The 22,153-nt window shown below is 44.7% G+C and overlaps 1 protein-coding gene across 2 annotated transcripts in view; it reads left to right on the top strand.

The window, feature by feature from the left end:
• The window catches only part of LOC141986762 (ADP-ribosyl cyclase/cyclic ADP-ribose hydrolase 1-like), a 51,246-nt gene extending 32,101 nt beyond the window's left edge, over positions 1–19,145 (top strand). Inside the window, exons 3-9 of one of the 2 annotated variants that reach the window (XM_074951655.1) lie at positions 5,926–6,055; positions 6,823–6,958; positions 8,799–8,881; positions 11,284–11,360; positions 12,138–12,230; positions 16,469–16,555; positions 18,736–19,145. In XM_074951655.1, coding sequence (XP_074807756.1) covers positions 5,926–6,055; positions 6,823–6,958; positions 8,799–8,881; positions 11,284–11,360; positions 12,138–12,230; positions 16,469–16,555; positions 18,736–18,811 — 682 coding nt within the window. In that variant the 3' untranslated portion in view covers positions 18,812–19,145. The remainder of the gene's footprint in view (positions 1–5,925; positions 6,056–6,822; positions 6,959–8,798; positions 8,882–11,283; positions 11,361–12,137; positions 12,231–16,468; positions 16,556–18,735) is intronic. The other variant, XM_074951654.1, reaches the window with a different exon arrangement.
• Positions 19,146–22,153: the final 3,008 nt, after the last annotated feature.

The following is a 22,153-nucleotide window of genomic DNA, read 5'->3' as shown; positions in this document are numbered from 1 at the left end:
CAGCAGGTGAACTGCACCAAGGAGGGCAGGGGAAGAAAATTCAGCTGGGCAGCAACGATCATCAAGTGTGGGGGGCGAAGCAGAGTCAGCTGTAAAACAGGGTCTTTGCCAGACTGTGCCTCAGCGACAGTTTCCAGCCTCCAGTGCAACCGCTTATCTCTGCACATCTGCTCTTTTATCATGGGAGCCCTAGGAACTGGCTTGGACACAATGTTTGTTCCTGGGATAAGTGTCTAAACTTGGGACCCTCCCGTCCATACTGGACAGTCAGCAAAGTAGCGAAGTAACTCACGCTTATTCCAGTATAGCTGGAAACACGCCAGTACAGTGGCTGTCGTCTTTGGCATGCATGCTGCTGCCAGCAGCTATGTTAAATACGGCTCTCAGAACTCATTCTGATGCTGAGCAGCTGGTGTTACCTACTTTCTCCTCTTTTGCAGGAGTATTAGTGGTAGTTTGATTTGGAGCAGTCAAACAAGATGCTCTCAGCTAATGCTCTCAGTCCCACTAGACTTTAAATACAGTCTTGTCCAGGCTGGGGCAAACATACCAGTACAGTGTGTCTCTACAATACAGAGCCCTCAATGAAGTTTTCTGAACACATTTCTTATTCAGAATATGTCTCATGAATATGAATAATTCTTTTGGCAATGAGGGAGAAAGTTTCCTTCTTGCACTGTGTAGCACTACAGTGAAGGATCTCACCGACACACTAGATGGGACTTCTGTCCTGCTTTCATTAACATTCAGCAATGGTAAAGTCAGTGTGAGATTTGCCATTGAATTCTAGGAGATCAGGATCAAACCCTTAGTCTAAACACACCCTTAGATCCTCCATTGGAGAGAGACAGTCTGAGTAATGATAGTTTAAGCTTTCCCCACACTTTCTCAACAATGCAATAGTATAAGTCTCAGCCTTCATACCTATTAGCCTTTCTGCTGAGACTGCTGAAAATAGGGGTGGCTAGTTAATGCCATTTGTATTGATGGATTGTGCAATGTGTCAAGTTTCCAATAGGTTTCAGAGTAGCAGCCGTGTTAGTCTGTATCTGTAAAAAGAAAAGGAGTACTTGTGGCACCTTAGAGACTAACAAGTTTATTAGCGCATAAGCTTTTGTGCGCTATAGCTCACTTCATCGGATGCATACAGTGGAAAATATAGTGGGGAAATTTTAATATACACAGAGAACATGAAACAATGGGTGTTACCATACAGACTGTAACACGAGTGATCGGGAAAGGTGAGCTATTATCAGCGGGGGGGGGGGGGGGGAAGGGGAACCTTTTGTAGTGATAATCAAGGTGGGCCATTTCCAGCACTTTACAAGAACAGTAGGAGGGGAAATAGTTTTCCTTTGTGTAATGACACATCCACTCCCAGTCTTTATTCAAGCCTAAGTTAATTGTATCCAGTTTGCAAATTAATTCCAATTCAGCAGTCTCTCATTGGAGTCTGTTTTTCAAGGTTTTTTGTTGTAATATTGCCACTTTTAGGTCCGTAATCGAATGACCAGAGAGATTGAAGTGTTCTCTGTCTGGTTTTTGAATGTTATAATTCTTGACGTCTGATTTGTGTCCATTGATTCTTTTACGTAGAGACTGTCCAGTTTGGCCAATGTACATGGCAGAGGGGCATTGCTGGCACATGATGGCATATATCACATTGGTAGATGTGCAGGTGAACGAGCCTCTGATAGTGTGGCTGATGTGATTAGGCCCTATGATGGTGTCCCCTGAATAGATATGTGGACACAGTTGGCAACGTGTTTTGTTGCAAGGATAGGTTCCTGGGTTAGTGTTTTTGTTGTGTGGTGGGTGGTTGCTGGTGTGTATTTGCTTCAGGGTGGGGGGCTGTCTGTAAGCAAGGACTGGCCTGTCTCCCAAGATCTGTGAGAGTAATGGGTCCTCCTTCAGGATAGGTTGTAGATTCTTGATGATGCGTTGGAGAGGTTTTAGTTGGGGGCTGAAGGTGATGGCTAGTGGCGTTCTGTTCTTTTCTTTGTTTGGTCTGTCCTGTAGTAGGTAACTTCTGGGTACTCTTCGGGCTCTGTCAATCTGTTTCTTCACTTCAGCAGGTGGGTATTGTAGTTGTAAGGACACTTGATAGAGATCTTGTAGGTGTTTGTCTCTGTCTGAGGGGTTGGAGCAAATGCGGTTGTTCCATAGAGCTTGGCTGTAGACAATGGATCGTCTACACGTGTAACAGGATCGTGTTACAGTCGTATGGTAACACCCATTGTTTCATGTTCTCTGTGTATATAAAATCTCCCCACTATGTTTTCCACTGTATGCATCCGGTGAAGTGAGCTGTAGCTCATGAAAGCTTATGCTCTAATAAACTTGTTAGTCTCTAAGGTGCCACAAGTACTCCTTTTCTTTTTAAGTTTCCAATAGGAACTGGACTTAAGCAATCATCTGCATTTCCCCTCCTCCGGTATGTCTAACTGTGTGCCTTTCAGTTTGGGATAACCATTGCGTGCACATGAAGACAAGGCAACTTCTGCTGCACTGAAGAAAGTCAGGACTGGAAACTGTTTAGGTTATCACCCTCCAGCTGTTATGCGAGTGCTTCAGCTTTGGAGTAGTTTCAATATGTCTCTAATTTCTATAAGAGACACAAAGTAGATGAGGCAATAACTGAGTGGAAGGTACAAGCTTTTGAGCTTCACAGAGCTCTTCTTTCAGCTCTGTGAAGTTTGAAAGCCTGTACCTTCCACAACAGGATTTGATCCAATAAAGGATATTCCCACACCTACCTTTTCTCTCTCATATCTTGATAACAGTGTGGCTACAACAACACTACAAACGTTTGATTTCTACATCAGGCTTTCTTTATATTGATGGGCAACGGGTAGGTAATTTCTGAGATAAGTATCTTAGTATTATCCCCATTTTCCAGATGGAGAAACTGAAGGTTAGTGGCTTGCTTGGGGGAATTTTATTCTCCTAAGGCTGCTGCAGAGTGTATAGCATGTGGGGGACAGCAAATTGTAAGTTATTGGTGCTTAGCCCAAAATTTACTAGTGCATTTCTCCAAATTGCCGTTGGCTTTGGATGGAATCATGTACCCAATACTGCTGTCCTTTGGTCTCTTCCCCTGTCCTTGCTGGCTACGTTTTTTCCACAGATTGTGCTATTGACTGTGAACTGACTATATATCTATTTTTCAAATGGTATGGAGGCAGTGCTGTCTAGTGTAAAGAGCACAGAAATGAGGTAGTGTGTGTTCTTGCGGAAATCAACACTGTGTCTCAGTTTGCCCATCTAATACTCAGATCGGCACCATATAAAAGCCTAGATTGACTTGGGAAATAGCGATAATTCTTCCCTACATCACAGAGCTGTTGTTTAGCTTAATTCAATAGTGTGTTTGTAAAGTGCTTTGAAATCCTTGGATGAAAAGTATCATGGTGTTACATTCCTTAGGCCACTTAGGACTATTTTTGACAATCACACCATGACCAAATACCAAACTGCATAGTCCCCATGATATCCGCTGGTAACAATGCTGTAAAGCTGTCGGTGGTGCAAGTTCCTTAAAATAAATGGCACCTCTCCAAGTTAACCAGCCAGTATAATTTTATACTGCCCAGAGGAGTACTAGGCACTTCACAGAAGTGATGGTGGTGGGGGAAATATACAACCAGTCCTTCTTAAAAGAGCTTTTGCATGGGGGACACTGAGTGGTGGTGAGAAATAATGGGGAAGGGATGAGTCAGGAAAGGATAAAGGTCACAGTGTTACAGTTATGCAGTTGCTCAGTTTGGACATGCTTATCTCAAGGTGACTCAATTCAGGTGTTTTTTAATTTTCATAAAAAGCACCAACATAAAGCTACCACATTGTGACTATTACTGACTAACATATGATGAACAGCACGAAAGAGGTGAGTTTTCAAGAAGGAATTTAAATGTCAAGGGGCTGGTGCCTTGGCAGAGCAGAGAAGGAAGGGTATTCCATCCACCAGGGACAACATGGAAAAAATATACTAGATGGACAAGAATTGAGAGTTGATGTTTGTCCACAAGTGTTAGCTTAATTAATTAGCTTAATTCAATACCTCAAATACAACAGAACAGATGGTGCTGATTAGTCTCAAGAGTATCAGCAAGACTCACATAGTGAAGATTTAGAAATGGAACAGAGTAGCATTTCACTGGAGCTCAACAAAAGTCTCAGAAATGTCACTCCAAGCCTACATATTGAAAAATGCCCTCAGCCTGGCACAGTGCAATGAATTACCATTTAGCAATACAGGAGAAACTCTCAGCACCTGTCAGCATTCACTTGTTGTGTTTCCCATACTGATGACTTAGCTGATGGGCCAATGGCTTAAGCAACAAAGCTAGACACAGACAACTTGGTTGTGCACGCTCCCGCATGTATCAGTTTTACATCAGTGTAATTCCATTCACTTCAGTGGAGTTAGTCCTGACTTCAGTGCAAACAAGAAGGCCAGAATCAGTACTGCAGGTAAAAGGATGCTGAAAAGTTGGAGAACAAGTAACTCATGTAATTCCACTGAAGTAAACAGGTATAAAACCATTGTAAAATTGGTGTGTTATTAGAATCAGGCCCTAAATACTTATAAGTTTTCTTCCTTTTTTGGGGGATAAAATTACTGATGCTACCTATGTAGGTCTCCTCTTGGGAAGGTTCACAGGCTGATTTTCAGATTAACAGAAGATCTACATATCTCATTGATCCCCAAACTGGGGGACATGGAGGAACATTTGGGGGAAGGGGCGCACACATGGCAGGGCCCAGGTCAGCTCCCACGGGAGATGGAGAGGGAGCGCCGCCAAGCCCTGCTCCGGCCCCAGCCGCAGCGCCGCATCCTGCCCGGCCCCAGCCGCAGCTCCACTCAGAGGTGCTGGAACTAGGGGTACAGGGGGTGCTGCCACACACCCTGGCTTGAAGTGGTTTCCATTATATACAGGGTTGACAGTTTGGTTCAAAGGCTCTCAGCACCTCCACTATAACAATTGTTCCAGCACCCCTGGCTCCACTCTATCCCCTCCTCAGCTCCAGCCCAGCTGCAGCCCCATTCTGCCCTCAGCCCAGCTCTGCCCTCATTCCCCCTCCACCCCCAGCCCAGCTCTGCCTCTAGTCCCAGCTCTTCCCCCTTCCCCAGTTCAGCCCCCAGCCCACCCTCTTCTGCTGAACCAGCTGTGCAGTAATGGAGGGGGTGGGGCACAGACAGATTACATTACTGGTAAGGGGGGCATGACAAAAGCTTTGGACACCACTGACATATCTACACCGGCAATATTATTCAACTTCTCTGTACCACAAAGTGTTCAATCTCCAGGCTAGATTCTGCCACCCTTGCTGCTCAGGATGAGCAGTCACTGACCTTGTGACCGGTCCAACTGACTGCAGTGGGACAACTCACAGCACTACTCAGCAGGAATGAGGAGGGTAGAATATGGACCCTCTATTTGTGTGGAGTCAGATATTTGAAAGTACTCAGGACCAAATGTTCAAGTGCGCAGCACTGACAACTGGGGCCAAATTTTCAAAAGAATTCCACTCCCTTCTAGGCAGCGAAGCATGGAAGGTGCTCAGTGACTACAGTGATGGGCCGCAGCATAAAATCCCTAAAACGGGGAGACAGAGAGAGGGGCTGATTTTCAAAATTACTCAGCATCCAGCATATACTCAACATGCTGAGGGGTTTTGTTGTTGTTGAAAATCTGGCTATTTATTTTGGTGCCTAAATGAGAGAGAAGCACTTTAGGCACTGTCGGCCAGACTTTCTAAACACACCAGAAAGGAGGGAATCCTTTCGTAAGCCCCTCCCCCACTATTTATTTTCTCTTTGTAACACAGTAGCAACTCACAGAAATAGAACGATGATTCTGGATGATTACCTGTTTTTTAAACGGTTGATCTCCCATTAACTATATTTTAACCTTTTGACAGAGACAAAGATTGCCAAAAAATATGGGAAACAATGCAAAAGGCATTTATTTACAAGAACCCATGTAATATTACAACAGAAGATTATCAGCCGTTACTGGATTTGGCGAATCATACTATCCCCTGTAACAAGGTAACAAGATTTGTGTGTGATGAGCTGTCTGGGTAGGGACTGCTTGTCTGTACATGCTAGTACAATGAAGATTCTTTGTTTTGTTCTGTGTTTGTAAAGTGCCTTAGCACAACGGGGTCCTGGGCCAATACTAAGGCTGCTAGGCACTATGGTAACACAAATAATAATAATGATGGCAGTCATGAGTAACCCTCAAATACCTACAGGTACTCTGACTGCAGGCTTGAGATAACATTACTCCCAAAGCTACTTCTTTTAGAACAAGAGAATCCTGTTCATTATAGGTCAGTGATGAAGATCACAGAGCATTCCTTCTAGGGAAAAATTTTTGGGCCATGATGGGAAAATCATTGTGGCCGTTATTGCTATTTAGAAGTGAAGCTCTGTGTCAGAACAGCCATGCAGTTAGAGGCACACGGCTTTTTATTGCTCAGGTGCGGTTGAAATGCATGCAGAAATGGAGGAGTGACAGCAATTAGAGCTGGTTAAAAAGTTTCCTTCAAAATGTTTTTTCAGTGGAAAATTGTTTTCCCCAACCAAATTAATTTTTTTTCCCTGAAAATTTCTATTTTCCTTAGAAATCCCACTGGAATTTTTATATATTTTAAAATATTCATATTTTGGTCTTTTGACAAAAAACCCACAAAATATAAATGAAAACAAACATTTTCATCATCAAAACTTTTTCAGGAAAAAACAAACAAAAAAATTTCCTGACCAGCTCTCATATCAATGCCATTTCTTAAACACCATCCTTTCCCTCACAGTCATTATTTTGGAGCAAGACAAATGACCTTGTTCATCGTTATACAAAAAACAATCACAACTTCCTCACTCTGGAGGACACCTTGCTGGGCTATATGGCTGACGGGGTCTCATGGTGTGGAAACCCTTCTAGTCCAGGTAAGGATTCCTTTTTAAAAAACAAAACAAACAAAATTAATATAATGATTATAACTCCAGGTTCTCTTTCAGCCACAAATTTCTAAAATAAGAAAATCTCTTTTGGAGAGGATACTTTTGATTGTTGGTTTCAGCCCAAAACAACTGTTGATCCTTTCTACCCTGCCTCAGTTATGGAAAAGTAAAAACACACACCCATTTTCAGCTTAATTTTATCAACACTTCTTAGCTCCCAGTAGCACAAAGAGAGCTCAGTCTAGGGACATCAAACTTGGCATGTGACTAGTGCTCACGTCTAGCTAAAGGCCACATATTGCCCCCCTTATTTACAGTAATCAGCAACCTACTGTGATTCCAGTGGGACCACTTGTAAACTAAGGCCCCAGTCCTGCAATATGCTCCATTCAGGCAGACTCCTGCACTTGCACAGAAGTCATTGGGGCCCCATGTAGATATAAGGGGGTTGCCTGTTCAGGCTAAGGGTCTAAGAATGACTAGAGACGTAAGAATCTCTCCCCAAATTTGAGGGAAACTTATAAAAAACAAAATAAAAATTATGTGGGAAGTGTCACCTAAGCCTGTTGCTGTGATGGGGTGCAATCAGTGGTGAGCTGGAGCTGGTTCACACCGGTTCGCTAGAACCGGTTGTTAAATTTAGAAGCCCTTTCAGAACTGGTTAAAAGGCCTTCTAAATTTAACCAGCCAAAAGTGGCGCCTTAGGCACCGACTCCATGGGTGCTCCAGCCCTGGAGCATCCAAGGGGAAAATTTGGTGGGTGCAGAGCACCCACCAGCAGCTCCCCACCCCACCGGTCCCAGCTCACCTCTGCTCCGCCTCCTCCCCCTGAATGCGCCGCCCCGCTCTGCTTCTCCACCCCCCCACCCCCCCCAGGCTTCCCGCGAATCAGCTGTTCGCACGGGAAGCTGGGGCAGGCCGAGAAGCAGGCCGCGGCTTCCCGCTCAGGCCCAGGGAGGTGGAGGTGAGCTGCCGCAGGGGGTCACGAGGAGGGCCGCCCGTGCCGCAGCAGGTAACCCGGGGAGGGGGGGGCGCGCAGGGGAATCGCTCCCCGCCCCAGCTCACCTCCGCCACCCTCGGCCTGTGTGGGAAGCCGTGGCTGCTTCTCAGCCCTCCCCGGCTTCCCACCGAACAGCTGATTTGCAGGAAGCTGGGGGTGGGGGCGGAGAAGCAGAGCAGGGTGGCGTGTTCAGGGGAGGCGGCGGAGCGGAGGTGAGGTGAGTTGGGGCTGGGCAGGGAGCTCTGCACCCACCAATTTTTCCCCGTGGGTGCTCCAGCCCCGGAGCACCCAGGGAGTCGGCGCCTAAGGCACCGCTTTTGACGTGATCAGTGGGGGAGTGGCCGCTTCCCCTGCTCCCCCCCAGCTACACTCCCCTGCCCCTTGGAGCCAGAGGGACCTGCCGGATGCTTCCTGGGAGCTGCCCCAGGTAAGCACCTCCAGGACTCCCCACCTCACCCACCAGCAGGTGCCTCTGGCTCTTAGAGGTGGGTTGGGGTGGGCACCCACTACGGTGGCCCACAAGACCTCCTGCCCGGTTCTGGGGGCAGTCAGGGGACAGGGGTGGATGGAGCAGGGGTCCTGGGGGGGGGGGGGAGCGTCAAGGAACACCGGGGGGGGGGTTGGATGGGGCAGGAGTCCCAGGTTGCGGGGGTGGGCAATGACCCCCTCGTGGTGTGAGGAGGGAACCCGTTGTTAAGATTTTGGCAGCTCATCATTGGGTGCAATGTTTATTTTTGCCATTCTTATTCAGCACTGCAGGCAGTATTAAAGTGTCTGACAATTTCTTCTCTAATCTTAGTTATTCTGCATCATATATTTATTTAGGAATTAACTATGAATCTTGTCCAAAATGGAGTGAATGTGAGAGCAACCCTAGTTCTGTGTACTGGAAAATGGCATCCAAAATGGTAAGGATTATATAGCAACTTCTCCAGGATCACAGTTAGAATTTATTTATCCTTTGGGGGTTGGGGATGTTGAAAGAGAGTAAAAACTTGGCCCCAAGCAAGTCAGTGGTAAAACTCCAATAGACTTAAGTGGGACAGGGTTTCACCCAGACTGTGGAAATCTGGGGCTAAAATGCTGAACATCCAAATTTGTCTGGTATGTCTGTTCCATTAGCTAGAAAACAAAGACTTTGATCCCACAACCAAATCCATGCGTGTGAATCCCTGAGCCTTTGTAAGATGCATTGACTTCAGTGGGACTCTGTGCAGACACAGAAGGCTGCCTGCACAGATCCAATTGCAGGATTGGGGCCTTAACTATTAACCACGGCTCCCCACTTTAATGGCCAGTGCTCTTTTTTTTCCCCTATATTTTTATCATAATCAGTTACATCCTGGAACAATAATTTTAATCAAAATATTCATGTTTATAACAATGAAAGAAATACAGCAAAGGAAAAAGTGGTTAACAGTTAAACCTTTGAACACAGTCTGATCAGCTCAGTGGTCTGATGTGAATTCCTCCCAAACTGTTAGGAGTGATGTCACAAATTACTCAAAAAGCCATTTTCCTCTCAGGTTTCACCAAAGACGTTGAATGGGTCAAATTTGAACACCGATTAGACTATTATGAATTGAAAGTTGTGCCATGTGTTTTTGGAAATACAGGTTTCCCAAGACTTTCACAAGGTCTCATGTTTCACACAACATTTAATGTCACAATAATTTGGGCACTCTTATTCTTACTTGAATGCGTCCCTCCATCAGTGATCATCTTGATATTTGTGTCAAACAGCACCAAGCACAATTAGTGCTTAACAAACATTAACCAACCATAATGTAATCATAGGAATCATTCCCTCATACAAATACACAAGATCACAATTGCTAAAATGAATGACTTTTTAAACCTCTGAATGCTAAAAGCATGCTGAAAACTGTTGTAGAGCTTGACTGAGAGAATGAGCGCCTCCTTGTACCTTTTTAACATAACGAGAAGAACTCCTCTGTGAAGCCCTGATTCAGCAAGGTGTACAGGTAGGTGCCTAACTTGAAGCACATGAGTAGCCCCATTGACTTCAATGAGACTCCATATGCTTAAAGTGATGCATGTGCTTCAGTACCTTGCTGAATTGGGGCCTTACAGAATGCTTATTTAACTCTATTCTGTTGCGGTTCTTCCGGCTAAATCAAAGGTAATTTAAATTTATCATCAAATCTGAAGATTTAGGAGACACTGAGTAAGGATATTAGAAACAAAAATGGTTATATGTAAAACAAAAAGTATAACACCCGTCTTAGAGACTATACTTAACCTTTAACAGGCTAAAATCCTTGTCTCAAGTAATTTCTCACCGAAGGCAATCTCCCAGCATCACCAACCAGCGTAGCTGGGATACACCTTTCACAAATGCAAAAGACACTGTCCTTCTTGCTCGCTCAATGATGCATACCAAAGTCTCCTTATATTTCCCCAAACTTCTTGTTTTGTCCCCAGAGTCAGGATGGCCCCTATGATTCCTTTCCTAGTGTGCTGGCTCCAAGTTGCCCTCACAGACTTGTGTTGACTCCATATTCAAACCAGGCTTCTATTGTGTTGGCTTATAATGCTTAATCTATATAAGGACCTCGGCAGACAGGTGTCTAGCAAAACTGGTTTGTCAACGCTACCTGGGACACAGACTCTAAAAATATATTTTCAGTACATATATACAACTGCTTACATATCATTCATCCATCCATCCCTCAAGAGTTATGTGGTTCAGTATGGCATAAGATACCTCATTATTAGATATTTCACACTGCTTTCACAGTATTTATCCAAAAAGGATCGTGTGTTTCGTGTAGTCAGTTTGTCAGGCCTGACAGAAGTTGCTACTACAGAACAGTGAACCCTTTGCCAGTTGGTATTCAGGTCACAGTTGGTCACAGTTAGTTCCCCAGCATAAATTAAGCAGCCTGAGGGCTGCTCTAATTTGCACTGGCTGCCAGTAGACCCATGGTCTGACACAGAAGCCAGGGCTCAGGGAAGTCGCAGCAATGTCCTCTACACCAGCAGCCAGCAAAACTGTGGCACAGGAGCTGTTATGCCAACTTTACACCATCACAGGATCTCCCTACATGGGGTTATCCAGTTGCGGTTGGTCAACGTAGCTTTTAGGTAACTTTGCACCAGTGACAGAAGATGTGGCCTTTTATTTTCACTGGAATCTTCTGGTAAAATAGTGAACCCAGATCCTGAGCTGGTAAACATTTGTGCAGCTGTACTGAAGTCAAAAGAGCTATGCTGATTTACTCTAGCTAAGGATCTGACCCTGTGTTTCATGTAATGCTAAAGTACAATGTACATTTGCTTTGTTTAGTTTGCAGAAGGAGCATGTGGTGTGGTTCAAGTGATGCTCAATGGATCAATCGATGCTGGAGCATTCAGAAGTAACAGGTATCTACTTAATCGGTCACTGCCTGTGGCTCTGTCTTACTACTCACTTCGGGAATATGTACTGGTGCCGGTGTCTGTGATAGTAAATCCCAGTGGAAGACTGGAGACTTATAGGGCCAGATCTTCTTCAGCTTTGCTAAATCAGTGTTGCTCTGTTGACTTCTATGGAGCTATGCTAATTTACACTTGCTGAGGATCTAGCCCATTCTATTATGCATCTTCTGATGCATTTGATTTGGATTTTTTTCTGAAAATGGCCACAATCCACAGAACTTTATGCAGTAAGCCCAAAATGAACTCCTCCGCTATATTACACTCACATAACCGACACATATAACTACCCTCAGAGTGGATTTCTTGGGTTATGCTCCCCCAGAGATAGTACATACTTTCAGTGACTGACAGGAGGTGCTGCCTCTGCTAATTCTGTGGGATGAAGAAACTTGTGGTTAGCACAAGCAGAAAGTTTCTTTTTCCCTTTAGCAGTGGGAGGCACTGTTAATCCAGACAAGAGAAAAATCATTAGGAATGAAAGAACCTCAGACTGTTTCATTCTGCAAACAGCTCCAAAGGCTCTCAATAGAGCTGAATGAAAATGGGGGGAAATTCCTTTACCACAAATTAAATAGTCTGTGAAAATCCCATGGGAAAATTACACGTTCTCTCCACTGGGAATAATGATAACTCATATGAGTATGTAGTAGTGACTGGAAAACACTTTGTTTATCTTGTTCTAAAGCTAAGATGTGTTGCTTTTTCATGCTCCCATTCTTACAGCATTTTTGGAAGCGTTGAGATCTTTAACTTAGACCCAGACAAAGTTTCTACAGTGCAGATTTGGCTTATGCAGAACATCGGTGGACCTCCAAGGTAAAGTTTGCTAGTACAAAATAGCGTGAGATGCTTTGTTTCTATAATTTAAAGTGCAGTGCAATTCTGAAACATGACTAAAAATAGCACGCTCTTACCCATCAACTTTGCTCCTTGAATGCAATTAGCTACTTACTTGAGTAGAAATAAGATTTTTACCACTTTTTATGAAATTATTATTATTACTGCCAGCTCTGCTGAGCCAATACAGCTCTGGAAGAGCAAAACTGTTTCCTTTCTGTTAGCCTTGCAATTGGATATAGTTATCTCCGCAACCCTCTTGTCTTCAAATTCTGTTCCTCTTTACGTCTGTGCAATCCTACGGAGGCCCAACAGATCTGTGTAGTGCTCAGACATAAAGAGCACAGTTTGGCTGAGTTAGCAGATCTGTGCAGTTGGAAAGCATCTTTTTACATGGAAACCGAGCAAATATGCTATGCAGGTCACTGAGAGGCAATCAATGCACAGTAACCATGAAGCCATGTTTTTCCAAGTAATCTTTAACAACAGAACCACAATTTAAATGTTTATTTTTAACTATTCATACCAGACAGTGCTCATAAGTCACCAGAGAATTTCTATTCTATATAGGTTTTATAAAGAGCTCATCACCATAGTATCTGAGCACCTTCCAGTAGTGCATTAAGTGACATGACTAACATCTGTCACGCATCTGCTCTCTCATCCTCTCCACAGGGGGAGAAGTACGTACAACAGAGTGTTTTGTTTTGGAATTTTAATTTTATATTACACACATTCCTGTAAGTTTATGTTAGAGAAGGCAGTCAAGAAATGCACCTTGCACTTAGAGTGGAAGGTGATGCAATCTGTGAGGGTCCTCTGTAGGCAAGGGGGATCTTCTACATGGATCCTTGAGTGTACACTTTGCACTGATGCACTGGCAAAGCATGCCTGCAATGTGTCTGAATCTGGCCCTCTGATCTCAATTGCTCTGGTGTAAATACAGAGTAACTCCATTTACTTACTCCTGATTTGCACCAGTAGTACACAGATCAGAATTGAGCCTTGGAAGCCTTTCCACCAGTTGAGGACCTCTGCTTACTACTTAAGTCCACTAGAGTGTCTGGCCATTAACTGGGAGACGTGACTGGGAATAAGCAGGAAGCATTCTAACAAATGAATTCATCTGGTCACAAAGGGCTCAGCCCCAAAGCAAGATAAACATTATTTTAAGAGAACCCAAAACATCCAGATTTCTAAAATCAAACCACGAGGGGCAAGTGACACACAGGACAGACAAATTCCGTAGAGGGGCTCTAGAGACTCCATAAACCAAGGGTTGCCAACTGTGGGATCACACAGACCCAAACACTGTTGCCCCACCCCTGCCCCACGCCTTCTCCGAGGCACCACCCCATTCACTCCATCCCCCCTCCCGCCGTTGCTCGCTCTCTCCCACCCTCACTCACTTTCACCGGGCTGGGACACGGGGTTGGGGTCCAGGCTCTGGGCTGGGGCCAAGGGGTTTGGACTGTGGGAGGGGGCTCCAGGCTGAGCCTGGGTTGGGGTGCAGGAGGGGTGCAGGGTGCAAACTATGGGAGGGAGTTTGGGTGTGGGGGGGGCTCAGGGCTGGGACAGGGGATTGGGGTACAGGAGGAGGTTTGGGGTGCAAGCTGTGGGAGGGAGTTGGGTGTGGGAGAGGGCTCAGGGCTGGAGCACAGAAAGGGGTTCAGGCTCCAGCCAGGAGGTGCTTACCTGGGGTGGCTCCAACCTGCAGCTCCTGGGGAAGGGGGCTCCGTGCACTGCAAGTGGCGCCCTTGGAGCTTCCATTGGCTGCAGTTCCCGGCCAATGAGAGTTGTGGAGTCTGTGCACTGCCCACCCCCCAAGTGCTGAGACCCCCTGCTTTCCCCTTCCTCCCCCACCAGGGATCAGAGACATGTCAGCTGCTTCCGGGAGTGGCCCAGGGCCAGGGCAGACAAGGAGCCTGCCTTACCCCTGCTGTGCCACTGGACTTTTAGCATCCTAAAATATCCCTGTTTGGCATCAGTAGCCTCCAAGAGATAGGGCCTGATTCCAGGAGACTCCCAGCGACACCGGCAGGGTTGGTAACCCTACATAAACCACAACAGCATATCTCTACATCTGCACTGACCCCTCCTTACACACACCCTTCACCCCTCCCAATGCTGCTGCCTCTCCCCACACCCAGCCTTTGTAAAGGTACCACTTAGTAGTGCGACAAAAAGTCTCCTGACAGGACTGCAGGCTAGAAACTTGCTGCTTTTGCTCAACAGCATCACAACGGAGGAGAAGGCAGGGGACTTCCCCACTGACCAAACAGGAAGTAAAGGAGGGGTGGAGCACGGGATGAAGTCACCCAGTTAACTGCTTGATGACCACTTTGACAGAGACACACAGCCTCCCTGAATGCCCCTCCCCCATCGTACTGGTCACTGTCCACACTTACTTGGTACCAGCATAGTTTTTGCTCCCTTCTCTAGAGGCATCCCAGCAGCAGAATGACCCACATTTCCCTCCTCAGCAGAGACCGAGCAGCTCTTACCTCATGCTCTGGCAGCCTGCTCAGTCCCTCTGGACCCACACTTTCCTCCTGTGCTGAGGCCCCTCCAACACCCTCACAGCAGTTTCCCCTTCACTATCCAATTAACATCTCTGGCACATCAGCTCTGAATGTTGATTTGATTCACATTACATGTTGTGTCAGCCCACAGCTTCAGGAAACTCTTATGAATGAGGAGGATTGTTTCTGTTTGTCAACTGGCCTGTGTTTTGTGGGGCAGTCCTGCATTTGCCCCCATGACTTCCTACCTCACTGATCTGTCTCACATGCTGGGCCACTGGGATTGATGGTTTTTTATTACAGTTTGCATCTCCTTCCACTCAGGGGCTTTCCCCCCCCACACACACTTTCTTCACTTCCACATCACTGGAGCCTTAAATGAGCAGGAGGGCTAACTGTGCTGCTACAGACCGGGAACGTGTGAGGCAGCCAGCACCACTTTGCTTCTCCCTGTCTCCTTCCCGGGCTTTTCTAATCCCTGCTCTTGCTGTGCTTTGCTGCACTAATAGCTGTGTTAGCTGCTAATACTTTGGTCTAGACAACTCCCAAACGGTGCGTAGGACTCACAAGAGGAAACCTGTTTTTTCCAGTTTTAACAAATGGGAAACTCACCCTTAGATCATGGACTTCATGCAGGGATTGCAAAATGAAATTCTATGGCCTGTGCTGTATAGGAGGCCAGTCTAGATCAGAACAGTCCTCACTGGCTATGAATTCTGAATTCCTTACATACCAAATTTCATGAAACTGACAACTAAGTTATACCTGCAAAATATACACACACAGGTGCAAATGTGCAAACTGCCTGCTAAACATATATTGACAGATGTGCAGACAAGTGCTGATTACATGGTTTGTGATGGAAAAAAATGTTAATTTATAGCTGCACTTGTGTATTTTGTGGACCAACCCAGACATCTGTTTTGGTTTATTTTCAGTTTGGCCTTGTGTTGTATGCATCAGTGGGCTCTGAACACATCACACTGGAAATTAGCACCAATCCCGGTGTTGGATAGCATTTAACAATTAGCAATGGAATTTATTCAGACAGGCAGAAATTCACCTTGATGAAGAGGAGCAGCACAGGGTCCTCCACACGACTTAAACTCTTTGGGAGGGATACACAGAGGGAGCTGTAGATGGAATGACCAACTGCAGGAGAGGGATCTGGAGTAGGGACCTACATCCATGAATATATGGCCAGTCTCCCTTCTCCACTGTACGCACACAGGAACTGATCACGTTGCTTTCCATTGACTTCAGTGAGCCTTAGATCAGGCCCACTGAGGCTGTAGGGCACAGGGTCTAGAATAGCAGCTGTGAATGGGCAAGTTCTGCAGCCCTCATGCCCTGCCGGTGTGTAAAAGGACTGAATTATTTCTCACAACACAGTTAGCTCCCCATGCAAAGACTTTTTGCAGGAGAGAGTGATGGTCACCCTAGAATTCTACTCAGTAAGGCCCTGATCCATGTGGTCAGACCCCACCACCACCCGGAGCTCCATTGACGCCACTGGACTTCACAGAGGCACTGGGGCTCCCTGGCACAGATTAGCTGGCAGGAGTGAGGTACATTTAACCAAATGTGTGGTCAGACAGCATGAGGCAGCATAGTGTAAAATCCACCTGTGTCTGCCAGTTGTGAACTTCATACACATGCAGGATACACGTAACAACCTGAGGTTTTTCTTTTCAGTGAGTCCTGCACGGGTCGCTCTATAACAAGGTTAAAAAGCATCTTAGAGGAACGAAACTTGAGTGTCTCCTGTGAGGACAATTATAGGTAATTATCTGCTTTGGGTTTGAGTTGGAGTCTACTTGTATAAAATGAGGCAGTTTTCCTCCTAATCAGAATATTTTTTGAAGGAAATAGGTCATGTTTTATTATGCTAATGTATCAGTGGCCATTGTGAAAATGACATCAGTGGCATAAGTTTGATGTCATAATAGTACTCATATTACACTTCTGCTCCAAAGACTGCCCTCGTTTCCGATCCACTTCTAGGCAAATTCAAGCTGCTGGTGCTCCTCTTTCAAGTCCTCTGTGGTTCAGTCCTCGCTACTAAAGTCAATCCCTCTCCTAACGCTCTGCCGTGGCAGTAGAGAACAAGACATGCACTCCCACTTGTCATAATGCCTAGATTTGATCTGCTGGGGGCATTGCATTTTCAGGGGCTGGCCTCTGACTGTGGAATTTGCTTCCTTTATTGCTGGTTGACCTTCTGGACCTGCTATATGGCCCATCTATTTGGTGAGGGTTTGCCTGAGAAACAATAGCTGGAAGTGCTAAGTATTATTAATTATTATGATTGCCCTCTCCATTCCCTTACTCAGAAGAAGGCTGCATGCTGGGGGCGGGGACCCATGGGCACCACTCAAAGCTGCTGCTGCCTGAACATCGCAGCTGCTTGCAACCAACTACATGGAATTATGGAGGGAAGGTGGGAGAATTTCCAAGAGCCACGTGATCACTTCACTTGCAGACACAACAGAATGTTTGCAGTGTGTGCATATTAGGGTGGGAATGCATCGGGGTCCTACAGTTTTTTCTACCTGTAGTGATCCTCTCCCATGCTTATCATGAGCTTGAGGAATAATTATAGGCAATTCCTGCAAGTCATCAAGCTGGCTACTGGCAAGGAATGGCATTTATTAGGGCATCGCTTCCAGTTGCCATGATGAAGAATATGGAAGTAATCTGGTATCCATTTTCAGGGGCTCATGGCGATGGTGGGGGAAAAAAGAGAGGCTAAGACTCTCTAATATTGATTCAGTTTCATCCAAATGGAGGAAATAAGTTTTGGTAGTGACAGTGCTGTCCTGGGAGTGAAGTTGTTAACTAGGAACAAGAATAATTCTTATTTATCGAGAACAACTTTCCTTAGAGCAGAACTTGTATATTGATAAGAATATTTCCTGAGTAAACAATCATTTCAATAAACCATTGGGAGTTTTATAATTTAAATTTTAGTCATCTTTAACTGACTTGCAAAGGAGGATGACTGGACAAATGCATCATCTGGCACTAAGATTTTAACGTTCTGGAAGACAAAGCCATTTCTTCCTCTTTGTAATATGCATTACTGGGGCTGATTCATAAGCACCTTGTGGAGTCATTTATACTGTTGTGATGTAAAATGCTGCCAAATGAGAGTCTTGGTATTTTGCATCCACTTTGTTCCCATGTAAATCTAACCCTGGCCAACACCGGGGATTAAACCTACAATGGCTGGAGCTAACAGAACAAGGATCTGTAGTTGGGGGCTGTAACAACTCATATCCTTTGCGGAGAGGAGGACCTGTAACACACTCACTGGTGGGTTACAGAAGTGGCCCCCCAAGGTGGAAGACAATAATGATTTAGGGCTTCTGTCAGAGCTCAATCAATAATAACCAGCTGCCCAAAGCAACACCGACAATTAACTAGACCACTTTAGGTGAAATGGGGGCAAGTAGTAGTATTTTCAATGTACAGTAAAACTCTTCAGACCAGATATTCAGCTGCTGGCAATCAGCATTGCTCCACTGAAGCCACTGTAAATGGAGCTATGCTGATTTAAATCAGCTGCACATTTGGCTTTTCATAACTTACAGCAAGTATAGCATGGATGGATGATTCTTATTTTTGTCAGCCAGTCAACATGATGTTCTGTTAATAACTCAAAAAATTGGTTCAGTGAAGAAATTTCAAACCCACAAGTCTAAGTATGTTTGAAATTTATTCAGATGTGTTACTGAAAAAGCATCAGTGGTAGACTGCAGTAGGGAGAAAACATCCTAGCTGTGTCTGTGCAGAAACTTATATCACCTTAAGAAAGGAGATCTCATGGACTCAGAACTATGTAATGTGTACTTTGACTTTCATGTGGCACTTGATAACTGCTTTTAATGATCAATAGAGTTATGACACCATACATCCAAAACAGCCACTTATGTTTGGGTTTCTTTTTTGTCTTATCACAGGCCAGTTCAGCTGCTTCAGTGTGCAAGTGATCCTGACCATGCAGACTGCACACTTTGCCCCAATAGTGTACAGTGAAACACACAATACGCCACATTGCTTAAATCATTCCTTAACTGTGTATGATACTGAACAAGAGTATGTGTATATACTGTATAGAGTACTATATAGTATAAATGTGTCTACAAACACTCTCTGTTACCAAAAAACCTTGCTGTGGCTGTTACACTAATAAATGAAAGAAAGGAGATGATATTTTAGGTGCGGTTACTGTACACAAACACACATACTGCCCACACTGGCTTCCCACCTCTTCAGCCTGACGGCCAAACATATTGTTTCAGAAAGGTCAAGAGGGCCACAATACATTTTTTGGGTCAGATTCTCAGCCCGGCTCCGCTCCCTTTAACCAGCGCAGGTGGTGCAAAGGGAACAGAAGCCACCTGCAAGTCCCCTGCTGGGGATTCCCTGGAGTAGAAGCCATAGAGCCATAGCCATTTCTTCCTGGCACACAGGGGAGTGTGGGAGGAGGGAAGGGAAAGTGGCTGGAACAGCTGTGCTCTGGCTATCCCCAGTGGGAATGTGTTTCTTAGAAGACAGCTGCCAAATGATACAAATTACAGCAGCCCACAAGGTACTCTGAAGTGTACCAGGGCAGGGACACACAATCAATCAGTTACAGCTTCTCCTCTGTTTCTCCCTCTCTCAGGCTGCCCTGTCTGGTTGTGTGAGGGAGGGAGGGAAGTTTTCCATTGCTAGGCACTTCCTGAGGCTCTGGCACAGCCAGCTGAGCTTCTCTCCTGTTCTCTCAGAGCCTGGAAGGGAAGCCTGCACCAGAAAAGCCAGAACTACGCTCATTGCCCTACCCAGCATTGCAGCAGGTGGCCAGCAGGGAAGCTGCTTAGCAGCTGAAGCAGGCAAGAGATAGCAGCTCTCAGAGCACTTCCAGCTCCCCCCAGACCTACTTCTGAGGCTGCAGGAGAGGCGGTGGGAGGTAGCTGGGGAAGAGGCAGCAACAGGGCCGATTCCAACTCTTCCATTTAAAAGTCACCAGGCACAGCTCAGGGACCACGTTTTCAGTTCAGAATCAAATATAAAATGTTCTTCTTCGCAAACAGTCACCCTCACAGTCTACAAAGTGGCCTCCACGCCACAGCTTGGACACCACTGAGAGAGACAGACAGGAAGATCCCAAATAAGTAGTCGCTGCTTTAGCTTCTGAAGTTGACGGTGACTTCTTTGTAGCATACAATTTCCAAGCACACATACCATAGTACCATAAACGGTAAGAGTTTTCTTATATTTCTTTTTTGCTGTCATGATACTCAGATTCAGGAGTAACTATATGAAACTGAAGACTTAGGGCTAGAGGGTGGCCTTGGCTCTCTTCCCTTTGAGCTACTCTGATAACACATAGGAAGAGAGCTGGAGTTTCCTGAATATGGACTCTGGTATGTAGTTACTGCAATTAACTCAGACTTACATCAATAACTTTAATTCAGTTATTTCTGACAAGAGAGTTGGAGAGTTTAATATGATATTGGCTTTTGTACATATTATGTCATAATACAAAATGGTAATGTACAATAAAATTGCTGATGGCAAATGTTCCTAATTCTATTACACACATTGGTTAATCATGGACTGGATACTTAAAATGAGTCATCTATTAAGAGATTTTCACGTGGATTAGAATAGTCAGAAAAGTGGAATAATCACAAGTGTTTCTCTATGAAAACATACTTGCATTGTGAGAATAAGGAAGAGAAAGAAAATCAGCAGAGCCAAGAATTGCTTTTCTTTTTCAACAAATGATTTCTATTGTTGTCTCTCTGTCTTTAGTTTTGCCTACACACTGCTACATATTAAGAGTCTAGGGTGTATTCTGTCCAAGAATTCTTATGGGGTTGGTGCATTTCTGTACCATGCCATCCTTCCCAATGGCTGCCCCCTTTAAGTGAAATATAGCTCTCAGACTTACATCTCCACTGTACTATTCTACTATAACATTTACATTAAGTATAGCAACACATTCTTGATATTTGAAACATTTGTGTATCTAGGATACACTATTCCATTGGGGAAAACTTCCCAAAAAGTGGCAGTAATAGATTGTGAAAGATTTTTCAGACCATTATTTCATTGTTGAGTTTTTAACCCTTTAACACTTAGAAGTAGTTTCAACATTTGGCACCCTTGATGAATGTTAGTGGAGAAGCCAGGGACTGACTGGGCCATGAAGAGTGAATTACCCTCTCAACCCTACAGATGGCTCTTCTAGAACAGTTTCTCAAACTGGGGGTTGTGAGCCCTCAGGAGGTCATGAGGTTATTATGTCGGGATCATGAGCTGTCAACCTCCACCCCCCAAAGTTTGCTTTCAGCATTTGTAATTGTGTTAAATATATTAAAAAATGTGTTTTTAACTTATAAGGGGAGGTGTGAAAGGAGTCACCAATACAAAAGTTTGAGAACCACTCTTCTATAACATGGTTGAGGCATAGTGATGAGAGAGTGTGGGGAAGCTTGCTTATATGTACCTGGTCTGTAGATAGAGGATTCTATTCTTCAGGACTGTCTGTCTAGCATCTCTTCCTGGTGTTAAATACTCTGGAAAAAGAAAACCTCATAACCTCTCAAAATATTAAACTATACTTATACCCACATGAGCATTTAGCAGAGGCACCACATCACAAATCCCCTCTCTCTACACCAAACAAATCTGCTGACAAATTCTGCACCTGTTGCAGACAGTCGATCAGCCATTTGTGTTGCTCAGAATGAAGTGCATTGCCGTTAGCCAGCCTTGATGGCACATGGACAATCTGATTATATAATTAGCACTTATTCACAATAGCTGAGGAGGATTTATGGTGGTTATCACTGATTACACAATAAAACCTGTCTAGCAAACTGTTGAGCAAACTCATCAGGAAATACACATTTCAAGGCAACAGTGAACAATTAACTCTGACAACTGTGCTTTAATTAATGACAGCTTTTGGGCACAGGTGTCAGGCATACCATTGTGCTATCAGTAATATTTCTTTAAGAGGGATCATTTACAGATAGACTTGGCAGAAAAACAAAATAAAATTATGAAAGTATTAAACATTTGACTTGTCTGCTCCATCTAGTACTATAATTCATAAATTCCACTGCCCTTTTGAAATAGAGAAACATATATTCATATAGTTCAAAACATGTACAAAGTATAGTCAGTATTTTACATATGCATTGAATACACTGAAACTAATCCTTCTTGTAATTTGTACAGATTATATTAAAGATAACAAGGCTGGATTGTGGGACAAAGTCTCAGCCCCACATGGGGAGTTGTGCAGAGGTGCATTACTCAAAAACCTTAGGAGGATCATGCAGGAGGGAGGTATAATGCACCTGAGCTCCCAGGAGCATATAT

Source organism: Natator depressus, chromosome 4 (genome assembly GCF_965152275.1).
Source record: "Natator depressus isolate rNatDep1 chromosome 4, rNatDep2.hap1, whole genome shotgun sequence".
In the NCBI taxonomy this organism is placed as follows: Eukaryota; Metazoa; Chordata; order Testudines; family Cheloniidae; genus Natator; species Natator depressus.
The sequence above is the reverse complement of the archived record's forward strand: the minus strand, read 5'-3'. Positions and strand labels throughout refer to the sequence as shown.